This window comes from Diceros bicornis, chromosome X (genome assembly GCF_020826845.1).
Source record: "Diceros bicornis minor isolate mBicDic1 chromosome X, mDicBic1.mat.cur, whole genome shotgun sequence".
Taxonomy (NCBI): domain Eukaryota; kingdom Metazoa; phylum Chordata; class Mammalia; order Perissodactyla; family Rhinocerotidae; genus Diceros; species Diceros bicornis.
The window spans coordinates 111,285,619-111,303,449 of NC_080781.1; the positions used below are offsets into that span (position 1 = coordinate 111,285,619).

At 42.8% G+C, this 17,831-nt stretch overlaps 1 protein-coding gene across 1 annotated transcript; it reads right to left on the minus strand.

The window, feature by feature from the left end:
• Positions 1–14,832: 14,832 nt before the first annotated feature.
• On the minus strand, positions 14,833–17,645 carry LOC131400346 (cancer/testis antigen 47A-like). Its single transcript, XM_058535105.1, has 4 exons — positions 17,060–17,645; positions 16,633–16,872; positions 15,941–16,130; positions 14,833–14,867 (listed from the first exon to the last, which is right to left on the minus strand). The coding sequence occupies exons 1-4, from the start codon at positions 17,643–17,645 to the stop codon at positions 14,855–14,857; spliced, it is 1,029 nt and encodes a 342-aa protein (XP_058391088.1). The 3' UTR covers positions 14,833–14,854.
• Between the last annotated feature and the right edge of the window lie 186 nt (positions 17,646–17,831).

Sequence of the window (17,831 nt, forward strand, 5' to 3'; positions counted from 1 at the left end):
TACCAGCTTGCAAAACACGCCCTCATGCCTGAGCCCCAGGCATAGAGACCATGATGCAAGCTGAACTCCTTCCACGTACAATCACTAACAGTGGGGTGAAGTAGAAAGAGCATGTGTGAGCTGTGGAATTGAACAGACGGACTTGGGTTCATCTCACAGCTCCACACATTACTGGCTGGATGACCTTGTATGTTGTTAACTTCTCTGAGCTTCAGTTGTTTCCTCAGTCATGAAATGGTACAGTGACTCTTCCTTGCAGAGTCCTTATGATAAATAAATTAGATAAATGCATATAAAGCTTTTACCACAGGGACTGGCATAATAAGGAGGCTAACAAACAATTTCTGAGTTAGGAACTGTTCTAAGTGCTATACAAGTATTACCTGATTTAAACATGCTCACAAGCACCCTGTGAGGTAGGTATTATTATCTCCATTTTATAAATGAAGAAACTGAGGTACAGAGAAGTTAGGTGATTTGTCCAAGTCACATCACCTCTTTTTTTTTGAACTGTCACCAACTTTAACAGACTCAGAATGTGTCTGCCAAAGCAGACCGACTCCGGGTTGCCCAAGGGCTCCAGCTTCTGTAGTCCACTGTGGCCAGTTGGACAGAAGTGGCAGAGCTGAGGGGGAGGGGCTGGTTTAAATGAGCTCTAAAATTCTCTTCTCCCCCAAATTCCAAGCTTCTATACATTGAGTTAGTACAAGGTCATCATATTACATAAATAGATATATTCATTCACTGCCCCACTCCCACTACTATTATAGAATAGTAGTTATTCTATAAATCAGTATGGGGCTAACACTAATGAGGAGATTAAAAACATAAGTAGCTGCCTGACTTACTTTTATCTGAGAATAATTGAATAGTCCTGGCAGCCAAAGACTCTGAGCAGAGTGGGTCCTTAGGATTACTGATGTAAAAGAGGGCTTCATTGCAGCCCATCCTATCCCAGAGGTTTTCCCCGATGTTTATATCCTCAAGGAGGAGCAGGGCACAAGAAAGAAGATTCAAACTGGTCTTCTTCCTGGGTTATGCGAGAACTATTGTGGCTTGCAAATGTCTGTTTTGGGACAGATAATTTGCTCATGAGCGTATCTAGATTTTTTTGGTGGGGAGGAATAATTAACATTGATAATGAAAATAAACGCTAAGGAATAGAGAATTAATGCAAGGCCAATCACATTGCAAAGAACGAAAAACTATACTATCAAAAAGTCAGAAATCACATACACACACACATCCCCTAACTGCATATGACTACCCAAAACAAAGCAGGAAAATTTCAGAAAATACACAGAAAAAACCCCTCATAACCTTGAAGATTTACTCTAGTGGTTCCCAAACTTTGATGCATATTAGAATCACCTAGGGAGATTTTAGAATCCTGCTACTTAGGTTGCACCGCATACCCATTAAATCAGAATGTCGAGGGGTGGGAGCCAGCCATTTTTTTTTAAGATTCCCAGGTGAGTGCAATGTGCAACAAAGTTTGGGAACCACTGATTTAGCTTACCTATGCAGAAGTCATCATCTTCCCCTGAAGGCTCTATTGAAGAGTAAATGGCAAGGGAGCCTTTGAGGACCTGACTTTAGTAAATTAATCTCCAAGGTAGGATTCCTGAGTATTAGAAAACGATGGGTCTTCCTTGAGATCCTGGGCTTTGTTCTTACTTGGACGATATCTCTTCACTAGACTTAGCTTCAAATAAAAAGTGATGAAATTTGCTAAGGAGAGGGAAAAGAAATGGCTCTAGAATTTCTTTATAGAAGGAACTCAGGGAGGATGATTTGGTTATAATTTGTTGTGACTGTTTGCAAGGAACACAAAATATCTAGATTATACTGTATGTTTGTTTAGGATGGTTGATGGAGATTGTGAGGGAAAATAAAGCCATCAATTATTACCACCATGGAGGAGAAAAGGAATTTACACTTTTTTTGCTAAGATAATTTTCAGCAAAATAGTGAGGAAGGTGAGGTTCTCAGCAAAATCCTCAACCCCTTAGCACCACCTTCCTTTTCCTATCTCCATTCATTAGTGTCTCTAACCCCAGTAAACAGATACTAATAAACAATAGTTTTTAACATGTGCATATGCTGTTTTGAATCACTTGTTAATCAACACACAATGTCTTAACCCAAAGAAATAGCTCATTGAGTGGAATGTCGGGATCCAAAGAATAGCTGGTGGGGGAAAATAGTTTGAGTGCTTGGGAGCCCCTTAAATGAAACTATGTGGGCAGTTCCCTACTTTGCCTGCTCTCCTTGTTAGAGTCAGGTCTTCTCAAACTTGGGCGGGTATCAGAATCACCAGAAGCACTTCTTAAAATACAGATTGCTGGGCCCCACCATGGAGTTTAAGTAGGACTGGGGTGGGGCCTGATAATTTGCATTACTCACTATTTCCCATGGGATGCCTTTGCCACTGGACTAGGGAACATACTTTGTAAACATACATTAGAATGATGTTTTTTCCTTTCTTGATACTTTAGGCTAAAATAAAAAAGCTTGAGCTTGAAAAAGGCTTCCTAAATACTGAAAAGAGCATTTTTAGCAGGTAGGGTGGTACAAAACTGCTTTACCAGTTTAAATGTACTTCATGATAAAATATAAGATGAAGACAGACTCTATTAGTACCCCAATAGATGAGTCCCCTGACTGTAAATAAGTTTCTCTTAATTTAACAGTCAATACAAAAATCCTCAAACTAGCTAATAGGTATCGAATACGGTCTGACTGGAACTCTTAACCACACACATAGGTTAAAAGAGCATAGAGACAGAGATTGGATTGGTGGTTACCAGAGGGGAAGCGGGGAGCGAGGAGGGTGAAAGGGATAATTCGGTACATGTGTGTGGTGATGGGTTGTAATTAGTATTTTGGTGGTGAACATGATGTAATCTATGCAGAAATAGAAGTATAATGATGTACACCTGAAATTTTTACAATGTTATAAACCAATGTTACTGCAATAAACAAAAAATTAAAAAAAAATCAACGAAAGTTTTCCATTAATAATGTCATATTCAAATTAAAGGTTAATTCTTACCTGCAAAAAAAAAAAGGGGGCATCGTTTACTAGTTAGTACAAGAGACTACATTTCTACTACACAATGATGAAGGCACAAGTCATGCAAATTAGCTTGAAAACCACTTCATTTGGTTTCTCAAGAAGGTTTTCTAAACTACTCATGGTCTCCGTTAAATCTTTTGATATTTTACAGCTGTAGTCTTATGGCTATGACAAAAGTACTTCACAAGAACCAGACTATGGAAGTTCAAGGATACAGTGAGTTCTATATCTAGCAGGAAAGTGGGACCATTGAAATTCTAAGAAAACACTGGCTTAAAAAACCCCTAAAAGCTTCTGATTGAGCTATCTAGAAATTCAAAAAAGATGAGGCTGTAAGCAACTCACAATTACGTTTAGGCTATTATTCAATGATACATACACACCCAGCTGACTGCAGCTTGCACTGTGCAAAGTAGTGTTTACTTTAAGATTCTCTTTCCTATTCTGCATCATCATCATTGTCATTGTCATTTTCCTCCTCACCCACTTCTTATATAGTACTTGGAAACTTGGAGTCATTGTGAGTCATCAAATGCTTCTCCGGTGACATACAATACCAATTATAGGATTACATGATCATGAAAAAGGTACCCTAATTGAAAATGTTCATCAATTTTAGCTATAGCATCCCAAACTCAGGCATTTCAGGAATACAAAAGTAATTGAATAAGAGTAATTAGAAGTTGTTCTGTACACTGTTCTGAAAGTTACAATTCTGTCGCTTTTCTGAAGCTTAATGGTTCGCTGGGTGACATTTTTCCCCGTCTTCCAATGTATTCTATGCAGCATCCTATGCAGCCTGTAATCTCAAGTCCCAAAGAGAAATAGGGACCAGAATCATCTGGGCCTAAGGTAAATATATATGTTTGAGTCAACACCTCATTTGAGAAATATTTATTGAGTTCAAAGAGAAATTCTACTGTGAAACTGTCTCACTAGTCTCTGAAAACTTGACACTGATACATTTTAGGCGCTCTAGAACAGGTCATCATGTTTCTGAACTATGTTTCTGAGCATCAGTGTATTCTTAAACATTAACCAAAAATAAGGAATTCCTTTAGGGTAGCTTTTATCTTCAGACTTGGTCTCTTTCTTGAGCTGTCTCGATTTCTTCACCAAGTGCCTCCTGAAAACCTGTTTTCCATTTGCTTTGATTTTCTGTAGCCTCATAAATTGTATTGATTTTGTATCTCTTATCAAATAGAGGTTGATAGAGATAAGCACTTTAAAAAAATATCATGAACTTCTCCACGGAATTTGGTTTTTCTTTGAGCAATTACAAACTGAACATTTTTGAGGGCCTTAAATAACTGCTGGCAAAACTGGCTGTATTCTGGGTAGGCTGTGTGTGTTCTTTCATCACATCTTTCTTGGGAAGCTACATCCGACTGAGGGATTTGCCTCTCCTCGATAGTTTTTTCTTCCATCCTGTCCTCAACAACACAGTGGGGCCAGGCCCCTCTTTTGTCCCATCTTCAGATGCTGGTGCCATAGCCTTCCTGGCAGAGCAGAGCCTCCTGGGCACAGCTTGAGGTTTATTTGCTTTCCCACCTCAGTGGCTTTATCTTCCTCATTATTATCTGTGGGGCCAAGTTGCTCGAGTGTCCTCCATCTCCTAATTAAGACAGGAAGCCCAGGAACGTGTGGATGGTGAGAGATGACAGGCAGGCCCTCAGCACCATATTCTATCTGGTGCCATGTCGCCAGGTCCCTCCTCTGGGCCTTCGTGAGCTGCCTCCTCAGCATCAGGGTTAACGTCTTTAGCACTCCCCTGGACATTGCCATTCTCCCCTCCTCCCCCTCCATCCTTCACATTAGCCGCTTCTGGTTAGGCAAATAGAGCTGGTGTTACGTCACTTTCATCAGACATGTTGGGGGAACCCAGATATCTCCTCAGTAGCTATGGCTGGGAAGCGGCGGCACAAGTGACAGCAAACTGAGGTGGCAGCAGCGGTGCTGCTGGGGTAAGGGTGATGGGCTGTGGTTGAGGTGACGGCCACTACTGCTGGGTCACCAGGATTAGGCAACGATGGCTCAGCAGCACAGACCTTGCCTGCCACTGCAAGTCCCGGCGGCCTCGAAGCAGAGCAGGACTAGCAGATTGCCTGTCAGCCTTGAGCTGGCATTTAAACCTGTCCAAGGTCAAGGCAAGTCAAGGAGGCGCAACTGGGCTCGGGAATGGTCAACAGTCGCCCCCTGCTGTTTCTCAGCTGGTCCTGGAGGCCTCTAGGTCTAAGCTCATTTGCTGAGAGGAGGTGATTGACAGGCCGTCTCTTCGTCGCCCTGCCCGCCCACCCAGCCCGCTGTCTCCAGTTTGCTTTTGCGGGAGGGGGCTCATTGCTCCTCTCTCCACGCAGACCCCAGGGAGAAAGCCAAGTTTATGATTACCAATATGCCATATGCAAATGACTTAAGACAGGTAGCTTTAACAAACACAATAGGTATAAATTCCATGCAGGGGAAGAGGTGTTTCCACTCAGTAACACAAACTCCAATTAAACTTTTTTTACCTTTTGGTCCCAGTCAATAAGACAGCAGGGTTTTGTGCAAAATGCCCTGGAGATTAATGCTCAGATATTAATGAAAATGTTTTAGGTCTGGGAGGGACCTTAGAAGTCCTGGAATCCAGTGATTCTCCAATCTTGAGTGTGCATAGGAATCACCTGGAGGGCTCGTTGGGCCACAGATCTGAGCTGCTGCTGCTGGTTCCTGCACTGCACTTTGAGAACCACCAGTCTAATTCAACTTCCTTGTTTCACAGATGGGTCAACTGAGGCAGAACCCCAGCTGGGTTCCAGAAACGGTTTTAAGACTTACCAGTTGCTATGACTTTGCAATCTCATTCAGCTTCTCTGTGCCTCAGTTTTCTCATCTACCAAATTAGGGTAATTACCTCTGTCCTGCCTCCCCGCTGAGTTGTTTAATTTACAGGGTGGCTGCTATTGGGTAGTTACTCAGGCTTTTAGCAACAGCCCTCTAGTTACTTAAACATTTACCCCACTGGCTACTGGGTCCGAGTTTACACCCTGCCTTCCCTTTTGTCAAGGACTGAGAGAGGGAGATGTCAGATTGCGGGTAGGACATGAACCGTTTGTTCTTTCTGTTGTATTTTTCTCATTTTGCATTTGCCTCTTACGTTTGTTAATATTCCTCAGTATATTGGTTTTCCTTTTTTTGTAGAAGTTTCTCAATATTTTCCTTTTCTATTTCTTCCATATTCTTTAAATTTACAAAATTCTTTACCATCTGATAAGACTGTTCAAGTATATGTTTTATTCTCATTTTTCAGTGTGATTTTTTTTTTACCATGTATACCCTTTTCCACCTGGAATTGTATTGGCACGTGATATGAACTTTGGATCTCAGTTGGCTTTTTTTTTCTTTTTCTAAAAAGCTAACCACTGGCATCATTTCTTGAGTAATTCCCTTCCTCTCCCTTAGTGTATCTGTGCACTCGGTAACACTTCTAGGAAGGTAGAATAAGTGGAAAATAAATTTGAGTCTAATCCTATTCTTTTTCATGTGGGGAAACTGAGGCCCAGAGCAGCTAACTGGTTTTCCTAAGGTCATGTTAGTTAATGGAGACGCCACAACTAAAACCAAGATCTCTGACTTCTAATCTGAATTTGAGATAGGTCTGCTTCTTGTCTACCCATCTCCAGAGACCTTTGATGGCAGAACGTTAACTAACCAGCCACAAAGTAAATGAGCATGACCTAGGGTCTCAAAGGTTCAGACCAGCCTGCCTCACCCAGCCCAGATAAATCAGTAACGATTTACTGTTCAATGACTCATATGAGACATTGTTGGGGACAGAGAAGCAGGTGTTATTATCTCTGGTGACAGCGCTCGAGTCTATTTGGGAGAAATTGAATGTAAAATATTTCCATTTTTACACTCATATAAATACTCAACTCTGCAGCAGAGAGAGTCAGGAAGACTCACAGTGTGTGGGCTTTTCTCAGGAATGGCTTCCTATAGGAAGGACAACTTCAACTCAAAAGATGGCAGCATTGTCTACCTGGGTAGGGTGGTAAAGGCAAGAAATTGTCTCCACAGGGCCTGTGTTAAAATTCACACAAGGCCTGAAAGAGTCCTTGGCTGTATGTAAAGCCTGACCCAAGGGGTGGGGAACAAATGGGATATTGCCTCTAGCCAGAGGACAGACCTAGGTGATGTGATGGAAGTCCTGTGGTGAGGAAGGTTCCTAATAGGGCACCCCCATTTCCTACTGCATGCTATCACCAGGGCTGCCTCTACTTTTGCTTAGCAGAAATGACTACTCCTAGGTAGATATTTTTTTTTTAAACAAAAGAGAGCACTCTTCATTTCTTTACCTGCTTCCTGTATCTGTCCTTCCTTTTTTTTTACATTGAATATAATTATAGATCAAAGACTAAGAGCTTGGGACAAAGGTGATATACAATTCGTAATTGAAATATATATTGACAAATATGAATAAATAGCACAATTAAAAATGTGGAAGAAGAGGAGAGGGAAGGGAAAAGTAGAATAAGCTCATGGATTTTTACATAGGCATGTGGGAGTCCAAGGATTTGTTTTTAATGGACTTTATTTTTTAGAATAGTTTTAGGTTCACAGCAAAATTGAACAGAAGGTACAGAGATTTCTCATATATACAGAGATTTCTCACATAAGGCTATATGAGAAATCCTAATTACATTAGGATTCACTCTTGGTGTTGTACATTCTATAGGTTTTATGAAATGTATAATGACATGTATCTACCATTACATATCATACACAACAGTTTCAGTGCCCTAAAAATCCCCTGTGTTCTGCATATTCATCCCCCCCTCTCCCCAATTCCGGGCAACCACTCATCTTTTTAGTCTTCATAGTTTTGCCTTTTCCAGAATGTCATACATTTGGAATCCTACAGTATATAGACTTTTGAAATTGGCTTCTTTCACTTTGTAATATGACGTGTTTCTTCCATGTCTTTTCGTGACTTAATAGCTTATTTCCCTTTTCCCCCTACCTTTACTGATATAATTGATGCATAACTTTCTGTAAGTTTAAGGTGTACAATGTGATGATTTGATATACATATATATTGTGAAATGATTACCAATAAAGTCAGTTAACACATCCATTTCCTCACATAGTTACCATTTTTTTTTGTCATGAGAACATTTAAGATTTACTCTCTTAGCAACTTTGAAGGATACAATATAGTATTGTTAGCTATAGTCACCATGCTGTTCATTAGATCCCCAGAACTTGTTCATCTTATAACTGGAAGTTTGTACCCTTTGACCAACATCTCCCCATCTTCTCCACTCTGCATCCCCTGGCAATCACCATTCTACTCTGTTTCTGAGTTAGGCTTTTTTAGATTCCACATATAAGTGAGATCATACAGTATTTGTCTCTCTCTCTCTCTGACTTATTTCAGTTAGCATAATGCCTTCATGGTCCATCCGTGTTGTCACAAAAGTCAGGATTTCATCCTTTTTTATGGCAAATATTATTCCATTGTATATAAGCACCACATTTTCTTTATCTATGCATCCATCCAGAGACACTTAGATTGTTTCCATGTCTTGGCCATTGTGAATAATGCTACAATGAACATGGGAGTCCGGATATCTCTTTGAGATCCTGATTTCATTTCCTTTGACTATATACCCAGAAGTGGGATTTCTGGATCATATGGTAGCTCTATTTTTAATTTTTTGAGGAACCTCCATACTGTTTTCCGTAGTGGCTGTACGAATTTACCAGCAGTGCACAACGGTTCCCTTTTCTTTACATCCTCGCCAACACTTGTTATCTGTTGACTTTTTGATAATAGCCATCTGAACAGGTGTGAGGAGATATCTCAATGTGGTCTTGATTTGCATTTCCCTGATGATTAAAGATGCTGAGCACCTATTGGCCATTTTTGTTATCTGTTGACTTTTTGATAACAGCCATCTGAACAGGTGTGAGGAGATAGCTCAATGTGGTCTTGATTTGCATTTCCCTGATGATTAAAGATGTTGAGCACCTATTGGCCATTTGTATATCTTCTTCGGGAAAATGTCTATTCAAGTCCTTTCCCCATTTTTAAATTGAATTATTTGTATATTTGGTATTGAGTTGTATGAGTTACTTATATATTTTGGATATTAACCCCTCGTCAGATATATGATTTGCAAATATTTTATCTCATTCGGTAGGTTATGTTTTCATTTTGTTGATTGTTTCCTTGGCTGTGCAGAAGCTTTTTTGTTTGATGTAGTCCCACTTGTCTATTTTTGCCTTTCTTGCCTGTGCTTTTGGTATCCTATCCAAAAAATCTTTGCCAATACCCATGTCAAGGAGCTTGTCATAGGGAAACTATGTTTTCTTCTAGGAGTTTTATGGTTTCAGTATTGAAACCATAATTAAGTCTTTAATCACTCACATTCAGTCTTTAGTCCATTTCAAGTTAATTTTTGTGAGTGGTATAAGATAAGGTAGAGGTCCAATTTCATTCTTCTGCATGTGGATAACCAGTTTCCCCAACACCATTTATTGAAGAGACTATCCTTTTCTCATTGAGTATTCTTGGCTCCTTTGTCAAATATTTGTTGACCATATGTGCATGGGTTTGTTTCTGGGCTCTCAGTTCTGTTCCATCGGTCTATGTGTCTATTTCTATGCCAGTACTATGCTGTTTTGAATACTACAGCTTTGTAACATAGTTTGAAATCAGGAAGTGTGATGCCTCCTTTGTTCTTTGTCCTTTTTTTCACAGGATTGTTTTGGCTATTCTGAGTGTTTTGTGGTTCCACACAGATTTTAGGATTGTTTTTTCTATTTCTGTGAAAAATGTCATTGGAATTTTGATAGGGATTGCATTGAATCTGTAGATGGCTTTGAGTTATATCGACATTTTAACAATATTAATTCTTCCTATCCATGAAATTGGGATACCTTTCCCTTTATTTGTATCTTCAATTTGGGTTTATCTTGTTTGGTGCTCTCTGTGTTTCCTGTACCTGAAAGTCTGTTTTCTCCCTTAGGTTAGGGAAGTTTTCAGCTATTATTTCTTCAAATAGATTCTCTGTCCCTTTATCTCTCTCTTTTCCTTCTGGGACACCTATAACACAGATGTTAGTGTGCTTGATGTTGTCCCAGAGGTCCCTTAGACTGTCCTCACTCTTTTTAATTCTTTTTTCTTTTATCTGTTCAGCTTGGGTGATTTCCTCTAGTCTTTCCTCCAGCTCTCTGATCTGTTCTTCTGCATCCTCTACTCTGCTTTTCAGTCCCTCTAGTGAATTTTTCATTTCCAGTATTGTATTCTTCATTTCTGATTGGTTCTTTTTTATATCTTCCATTTCTTTGTTGACATTCTCACTGAGTTCATCCATTCTTCTCCTGAGATCAGTGAGCATCCTTATGACTCTTTGTTTGAACTCTCTGATAGATTGCTCATTTCTGTTTCATTTAGTTCCTTCTCTGGAGTTTTGTCCTGTTCCCTTACTTGGAACGTATTCATTTGCCTCCTCATTTTGCCTCTTTCCCTGTGCTTGTGTCTATATATTAGGTAGGTCAGCTTCGTCTTCTGATCTTGGAGATGTGACCTTATGTAAGTGAGTCCTTATGAGGCCCAGCAGTGTTCTTCCCTCTCGTCACCAGTTCCAAATGTTCCAGGAGTGACCCCTGTGTGTAGCCCAGTAAATTTTGACTCCTCCCTTCCCATCCTGCCATGCAGTCTTTTCCTTTTGTAGCATTGCCTCCATTAAGAACTTCCAAGCAGAGGAGTGAAGATGTAGGCACCTTTACCACTCAAGTTAGTTGGTTAATAGGCTGGCTCTCCAAGGCACAAATAACCCTAGATTTTCATCTAGATTCACTGAAAGTTAGTTAAATTTTCCTTTCCAAGTCCTTCCTCTTTATTCCATCCCCCAAACACACCAAACACTGAGAGCTCCCTTTGGATGCCTGGACAGTACCTAGATCATTTTCTTGGGAGACCCAGAAGTGTCTTCTGAGTATACCTTTCACTGTTTCTGCCTCTGTCACCTTGGGGCTACTTTGCTTTAAGAGAAATGCAAGCCTAGACATAACTGTGCCTCTAAGTTCTGAGTGGAAAGGCTGAGAAAAACCAATGGCTGCTTGGTTTTGCTGATGATGGTATCATGTGACACTAAACAACCATATGCTGGATTTTGCATTTTCTGTATAACGCATCTATTGTTCCTGATATTGTATCTTTACCTTATTGATAATGCTAAGTTTTGATTGATTGGATTTTATTTCCTTTGTATTCCCATAGTGACCAATTCATTTAGGGAGATGCCTTTTATCCAGGTAATTCTGGTAGATTAGCTGTTACACTTCCCTTTTCTCAGGAAGGACCTGTGGACCTCTATTAGGTTATTCTTACTCTGAGAAGTCTTCATTAATAATTTTTCCCATGGTTAATAACTCTGTTTTTAAGTGAAGAGGTTATTTTTTAATGCCCAGAGTCACATTCTTACAAGTATTCAGCTTCTTTGTAGCTCCTTTGATTTTTGCTATTTAAAAAAAAAATACAACGGAACTGTTGTGTAGTCTGTCTCAGTTTGTCTATCACATGGGGAGGGAAATCAAATAGGATATTGACAACTCAGACCTGAAGTTTGTCAGAGAAGCAAAATGTTCTTAAAAGGTTGTGCAGGGCATAAAGGACCTCCACGCAGGTGTGCTTGACCAAGCTGATGGCCTCCAAGTGGGTACTTGTATGACAGAGAAGTGCTATCAAAGAGAAATTTTGATATAAACACCTGGGGAGCAAAGAAAGAGACCAGTGGGAGGGTATGCAGTTGGGGATGAGTAGTGGGGGCAAGATGGTGGGTGGTTGTACTCCAGCCTGGACTAGGGACTAGATTCAAGTCTTATAGCAGGACAGGCTACTAGAACAAGCCATTTTCAGAAGCAAGGTGCCCCACTATGCTCAGGTAACAAAGTATAACACACATTGAAGAAGGGAAAAAGGGGGTTAGACCAGATATTTAACCTGGCCTTCCTGTAACATTTGCAGAGTTCAGAAAAAGAGTTCAGTTGGGGATCCATATACTGTACGTCTAAATGTTTGAATGTTTAAATCACATAATACAGCATGTTTTATTTAATGGTTTATCTCCTTCCATGACAAATATACCTTTATGATGACCTGAAAGTCCTGGTTGGGATGTAGAATTCTTGTATTCCTCTAAGTTCTGCTCCAGTGGTGTGGGAAGAGCTGCCCCTTCTCCCTTCCCCCACCCCTGCCCCGGCTCCTAGACCAGGCCCCATCCCCTGTTTTGGGCATACAACCCTCCCTTGGGCCTGGGAGCACATACCGGCCATGCAGTCAGCCCTCCCAAGGACAGCTCCAAGAGGAGCATGCAGGTCCTGGCAGCAGTCCTGGGACTGTGCAGAAGTGCCAGGTATCTGGAGCATTGTCTAGCAGAGGGGCACACCCCTTGTTCCTATGGGCCTGGCTCCTGGCCCTGTAGGGAGGGGTGTGGTTGAAGAGAGCCAAAGTGGGGCCTCTAAAGCATGGAGCTCAGGACAGAGGTCCCTGTTGCCTGGGTCTGAAAGGAATACTATATTAACAACTAGCACAGCATAAACATCGACAAATCAGAACCAGTTTGAAGCCCCTCAAATCACACTACTTGGCCTGCCCTTTTAGTTTAAATAATAGTGACAAGGAGCCCTTTGCCTTCTGTCTTACCATGTGGTTCTAGCCATAAGGAACACTACGTGATAATACATTTTAAAATGTCAACACTGGTAACCAAAAAAGGAGTTGTGGGAGTGTTGTTTACTTCACTTGAACAGACATTAACTAAGCACCTACTAAGAGGAAAACTCATTGCCTAGGGCTTTGAGAAAGAAAGATAAATAAAACTCTTTAAGGTCCCATCCATTCAGAGGTTCAGTCCTGGGGTTGGTTTTGGTGGAGTAGCATATATTATATATGTTAGGTTATATATATATATATATATATATATATATATATATATATATATATATATATATATATAAAATATAAGTTAGAATATGATATTCTGACTACCACAGATTATGACAGAAGGTATCAGTGCTACCAAGGGGGCACCTAGGAAGCCTTAACTAAACGCAGAAATAAGGCTATCTAGTCTCAAACCCCAAGCTTTTCCCCTTTTCTGATCCTCTACTCTAGTGAACTTTGACTTTATCTTTTTTTCCCTTAAACAGATTCCAGAGATTTCCCTTAAACAGATTCCAGAGATTAAGTCCATTCTCTCCCTTTCCTCTTTTTATTTTTCTCACTATTTATTATGAAATATTTTGGATCTACACAAAATTATAGAGAATACTACTATAAACATCCATTTACCAACAACCCAGCTTAAGAAATATAATATTACAAATACAGTTGAAACCCACTGTAAAGCCCTCCCCAAGAGAATCCCCCTCCCTTTCTTTCCCCAAGAGGTAACCACCATCCCAAATGAGATGTTTATCTTTTCCTCCCATGCTGTTACACATGCAACATTTGTATGCATTTCTCATATGCATGTTTACCCCAGATACCTGTATCCACAATCAATATATGGTGATCAATTTGCATGTTTTCTTAGACTTCATATACATAGTACCATGTTTGTATCCTTCTGGAACTAGCTTTTTCCCTTATGCATTTTTCTGCTGCCATGACCCAATCTTAGGCCCTCTGTGTCTGAGCCACCGTGAATTCTAGTCTCCTCCCCAGTCCAGCCCTTACCATCCTGTTCAGTTTACCTGCAACAGTCCCAAGCCAGTGAATTAAGGCTGGTCCTACCATAGGTGAGTCTCAGCTTCTTCCCCTATGCCTCTAAACCAGTGCTTCTCAAACCTTAGCTGCATCAGAAGCCCCTGGAGGGCTTCTTAAAACACAGATTGCTGGGCCTAACCCTCAGAGTTTCTGATTCAGTAGATCTTGAGTAGAGCCTAAGAATTCCTGGGTGATGCTGATGATGCTGTTTTGGGGAGCAAACTTTGAGAACCAGCGCTCTAAATCAATGTGTGGGCCCAGGCTGAGCAACACCATCTGGCCTCCAGGCAAGCTGGGCCATCCATGAGGTTTCCTTCAAAACCATGCAGCAGTGCTGGCCAATACACATATAACTCCAGTCCCGTGTAATTGTAAATGTTCTACCAGCCATATTTAAAAAGTCAAAAGAAACTGATGAAAGTAATTTTAATATTATATTTTGTTTAACCCAATATATTATTATTTCAATATGTAATTAATTATTAATGAGATATTTTACATTATTTTTTACACTTACAGCACATCTCAAATCAGACTAGGCACATTTTGAATGCTCAGCAACCACACGTGGGTAGTGACTAACGGAGTTAATAGTGAAGCTCTAAAGGCTTGACCTCCAGCTCTGTCTTTTCAAAACTGTTTTAAACTTGATATTTTAATTATTTGGGCTGGGATAAAAGAATTTGAGCTTACCAAATGGTGGAAAGTGATCCCTTTCAAATGACGATAAAGTGGGCCAGAACAAAAAGAGGTAAAACAGGGATTTGAGTGCTATTTACCCTTAAAAAAATGTGCACATATTTCAACTTGCGCATTAAAACAAACTTTTATTTTTAACGTGAACAAATGTTGTCAAATATATCTGTAAAATGTGAGGGAAAAGTCAGATGTCAGTGGATATCACTTTTTGGGTGATGAAGTTGGAATGAAATCACTGTTGATAAAATTCCCTCGCGCTTCTAAAAAACAAGAAATCTAGAGAGTGAAGAACAGATTCTTCTTCTTCCATCTTCTTTCTATTCCTCGCAACTGCAGGATGAAATGAGAGAAAATTAACAATTATCCAGCATTAACCAGCACAGTCACTTTCTAAATCTAAGAAAATAGTCAGCCCTATGTGTATCTGCTGCGTTTGTGTGCTATATCCCAACAAGTAGAGAAGAACAACACGTTTTCCTCTTGTAACCTGCACCCTTGGATATAAGGTGCTCCTGCAACCGATGGCTTCAGTCATGTGATCATACCAACTTTGTCTCTTGCCTAACACTGTAAATGCTTTTATGATCCTTGAGAGGCCATTCTGGGATTTAAATAAATCTCTCCACCTTTAAAAGCCTATGCTCATTCCACAAATGATACTCCCTCACCCTCCCAGACCCTTGGTTTCTATATCTACCATATGAGAAAGAGGCTGTTAGTAGGAAATACACAGCTGTGAAAATGCAAATAGACAAGAAAAAGAAATATGTTAATCATTTAAATATACTCAAAGACAAGAACTACCTTAAGACTTAATTACCAATTCAGTGATAAACAACAGTCATACTATGACTAAGTTTCTTTTCTTTTGACTGTCACATAAAATACAAAAGTCTACAATGGAACAAATGTTTAGGTATTAAGCATTAAATGTGGTCCTACTCGAAATTCTTAACGTTTTGCTCTTTGTAAGTAGTCACATTCTAAAAGGTATTGTCTCCTAGTTAGTACAGGCGACTGCATTTCTGTAGCCAAGTACTGAAGGCCCAACTAGTGCACAGCCCAGCGACTTTAGCTGCTGCTTCTAGTAACTGTTTTCTAAACAAATACTGGTCTTAGGTACTGATACATTTACTACTCGTTAGTAGACTTACAGGTAGAGGACAAGAGACCTCATAGGAACCAATGAGTAGCCATGAAGTATATTTCAGTATATGACGCATTTTATATAGATACATGAGTATTCTGTTAACATTCTAAGTAGGTAAAATTGAATTTTTAAACTAATTTTAAACAAACATTTTCTTAATTAATTTACTGGAAGAATTAAGAAAAAATAAAGTTGTCAGTAACAGGTAAATTCCAGGAATGATTGGGTGATATTCAAAGTTATACACAGATACCTGGATTTTCTCAGCGTGCTCTCTGCTGGGTCCAGATCCTTTTCGGGTCCTTCCTGTTTTCTGTTAAACTTCTCTTTTTCTTCCTTACTTTCAGCGTCCTCGACCTCTTCATTCGCGTTTTCATACCGACATTTAGTTGTTTCTTTAGTGAAGAACAACAGAGATGTTGGGACCAGACATTCAGAGAACACAATCCCAGTTTATCAGGAATAGTGCCATCCAGGACTCTGCCCTCAGGAGAAGCAGGAGGATGGAAGGAACTAAGAGAAGAACGGTTGGCCACCTTCCTGCTGGTTGGTACGACGCTGCCACGGCCCTCACACCTCCACTGCCTGACCGTTTTCACAGCGACCTTATTTCTCTTTCCGGTAAACCCGCCACCCTGTGCTGCTGGTTATCTCGGGCCCTTCCGAGAAGGAGGGATCCGAATTACCGGGGCCTGATGCATGTTGTATGTTTTGGTCAGAACTTTCTTGCGAAAATACGTTTTGCCTCAACGACAAAATCTCTGGTGAAGCTCATTAGTTCCTCAACCCACCGAATATTTACTTTTTACCAAGTGCCCGCCTATCCGTTCCTGATGTTTTGGGATCAACTTTCTAAGGATCTTGAATTTTGACAGCCACGACCCAGAAAGGAGGCGTGCCGTTAGCTCCTTCTTTTCCCCAGGCTTCCCCTCTGTTTCCTCCCACGCTCCCCGCGAACGCCGCCTCGGCCGACAGGCACCGGCGGCTCCGAAATCGCCCGGGTGGTCTCAGCTCTCATCAGAGGCTGCGCCACGGCCGCGTACTGTTCCTCACAACCGTCAAGGTGGCACGGAATCGGGCCCACTGGCCCCTCGGCGGGTTGGGGACCCGGACCCACGGCCTCGCCCCCGGGCCGCGCTGGGCGGGCGGCACGTGCCCCGGCTGCGCCCACGAGGCGCCCCCCCCCTGCAGCCCCGCCGAGAGGGCAGCGCCCCCCCCCCGCAGCCCCAGCGAGAGGGCAGCGGCCCCCCCTGCAGCCCCGCCGAGAGGGACGCGGTCCCCCCCCCCCGCAGCCCCGCCGAGAGGGACGCGGTCCCCCCCCCCCCCGCAGCCCCGCCGAGAGGGAGGCCCTCCCCCCGCAGCCTTTCCTCACCCGCAGCGGCGGCAGCCTCCTCCGCGGGCTCCCGGGTGGCCTCCTCCGCGGGCTCCCGGGTGGCCTCCTCCGGGGGCTCCCGGGTGGCCTCCTCCGCGGGCGCCGGGGCAGCGGCCCCCTCTGGCGGCGGCTGGGGCGCGTGGAGCTCGGCCGCGCCGTCGGGCGCCCGAGGCCGGGGTCGGCCTAGCAGCAGGCGGCCGGCGCGGGGCCGCACGAGCACGTGGTCGTTGTAGTAGACGCGGTGCAGCAGCGAGCGCACCAGGTCCAGGAACATGAGGCGGAAGTTCGCCATGGGGAACAGGTGGGCGTCCACCACCAGGTCCCGGCCCGCCTCCTCCTCGCCCTCCTCGGCCGGCCCGATGTCCGAGTCTTCCCCGGCGCTCCCGCCCTCCGCCGCAGCGGCCCCCTGCTCGCCCGCCGCCTCCCCGAGGCCTCCCGCGGCGCCCCGGACGCCGGCCGCCCCGTGGGGCCCGGACTCACTGCCCACCCCGTCGCCGGCTCCGGCCGCCCTGGCCCACGCTCCCGCCATGCCCATGGGGCTGTCCGGGCCACCTAGGGTCATGTCTCCCTCTCCCGTCGCAGACATGGCACCAGGCGCTACCTCAACCGGGGCGGCGATCCGGCTGTGGCGACGACGGCGAAGATGGTGGCCCCCTCAGCGGCTGCCGCTGAGAGGAGGCCGTGGGCAGTTGGGCCTGACGCGAGGCGCACGGGGTGGCAGAGGAGCCGGCCGCTGAGGGGACAACAGTCTGTGGTGGTGCCTGAGGAGGCC

Bases quoted from the DNA above. Each gene is read 5' to 3' on its own strand.
- LOC131400346 (XM_058535105.1), bottom strand. From the start codon at position 17,645: ATGTCTGCGACGGGAGAGGGAGACATGACCCTAGGTGGCCCGGACAGC. The intron at 16,873-17,059 runs GTGAGGAAAGGC...GCGGGGCTGCAG, and splicing joins GGAGGCTGCCGCCGCTGCGG to GGGGGGGGCGCCTCGTGGGC. The intron at 16,131-16,632 runs GTGGGAGGAAAC...AAACTGGGATTG, and splicing joins AGGCGGCGTTCGCGGGGAGC to TGTTCTCTGAATGTCTGGTC.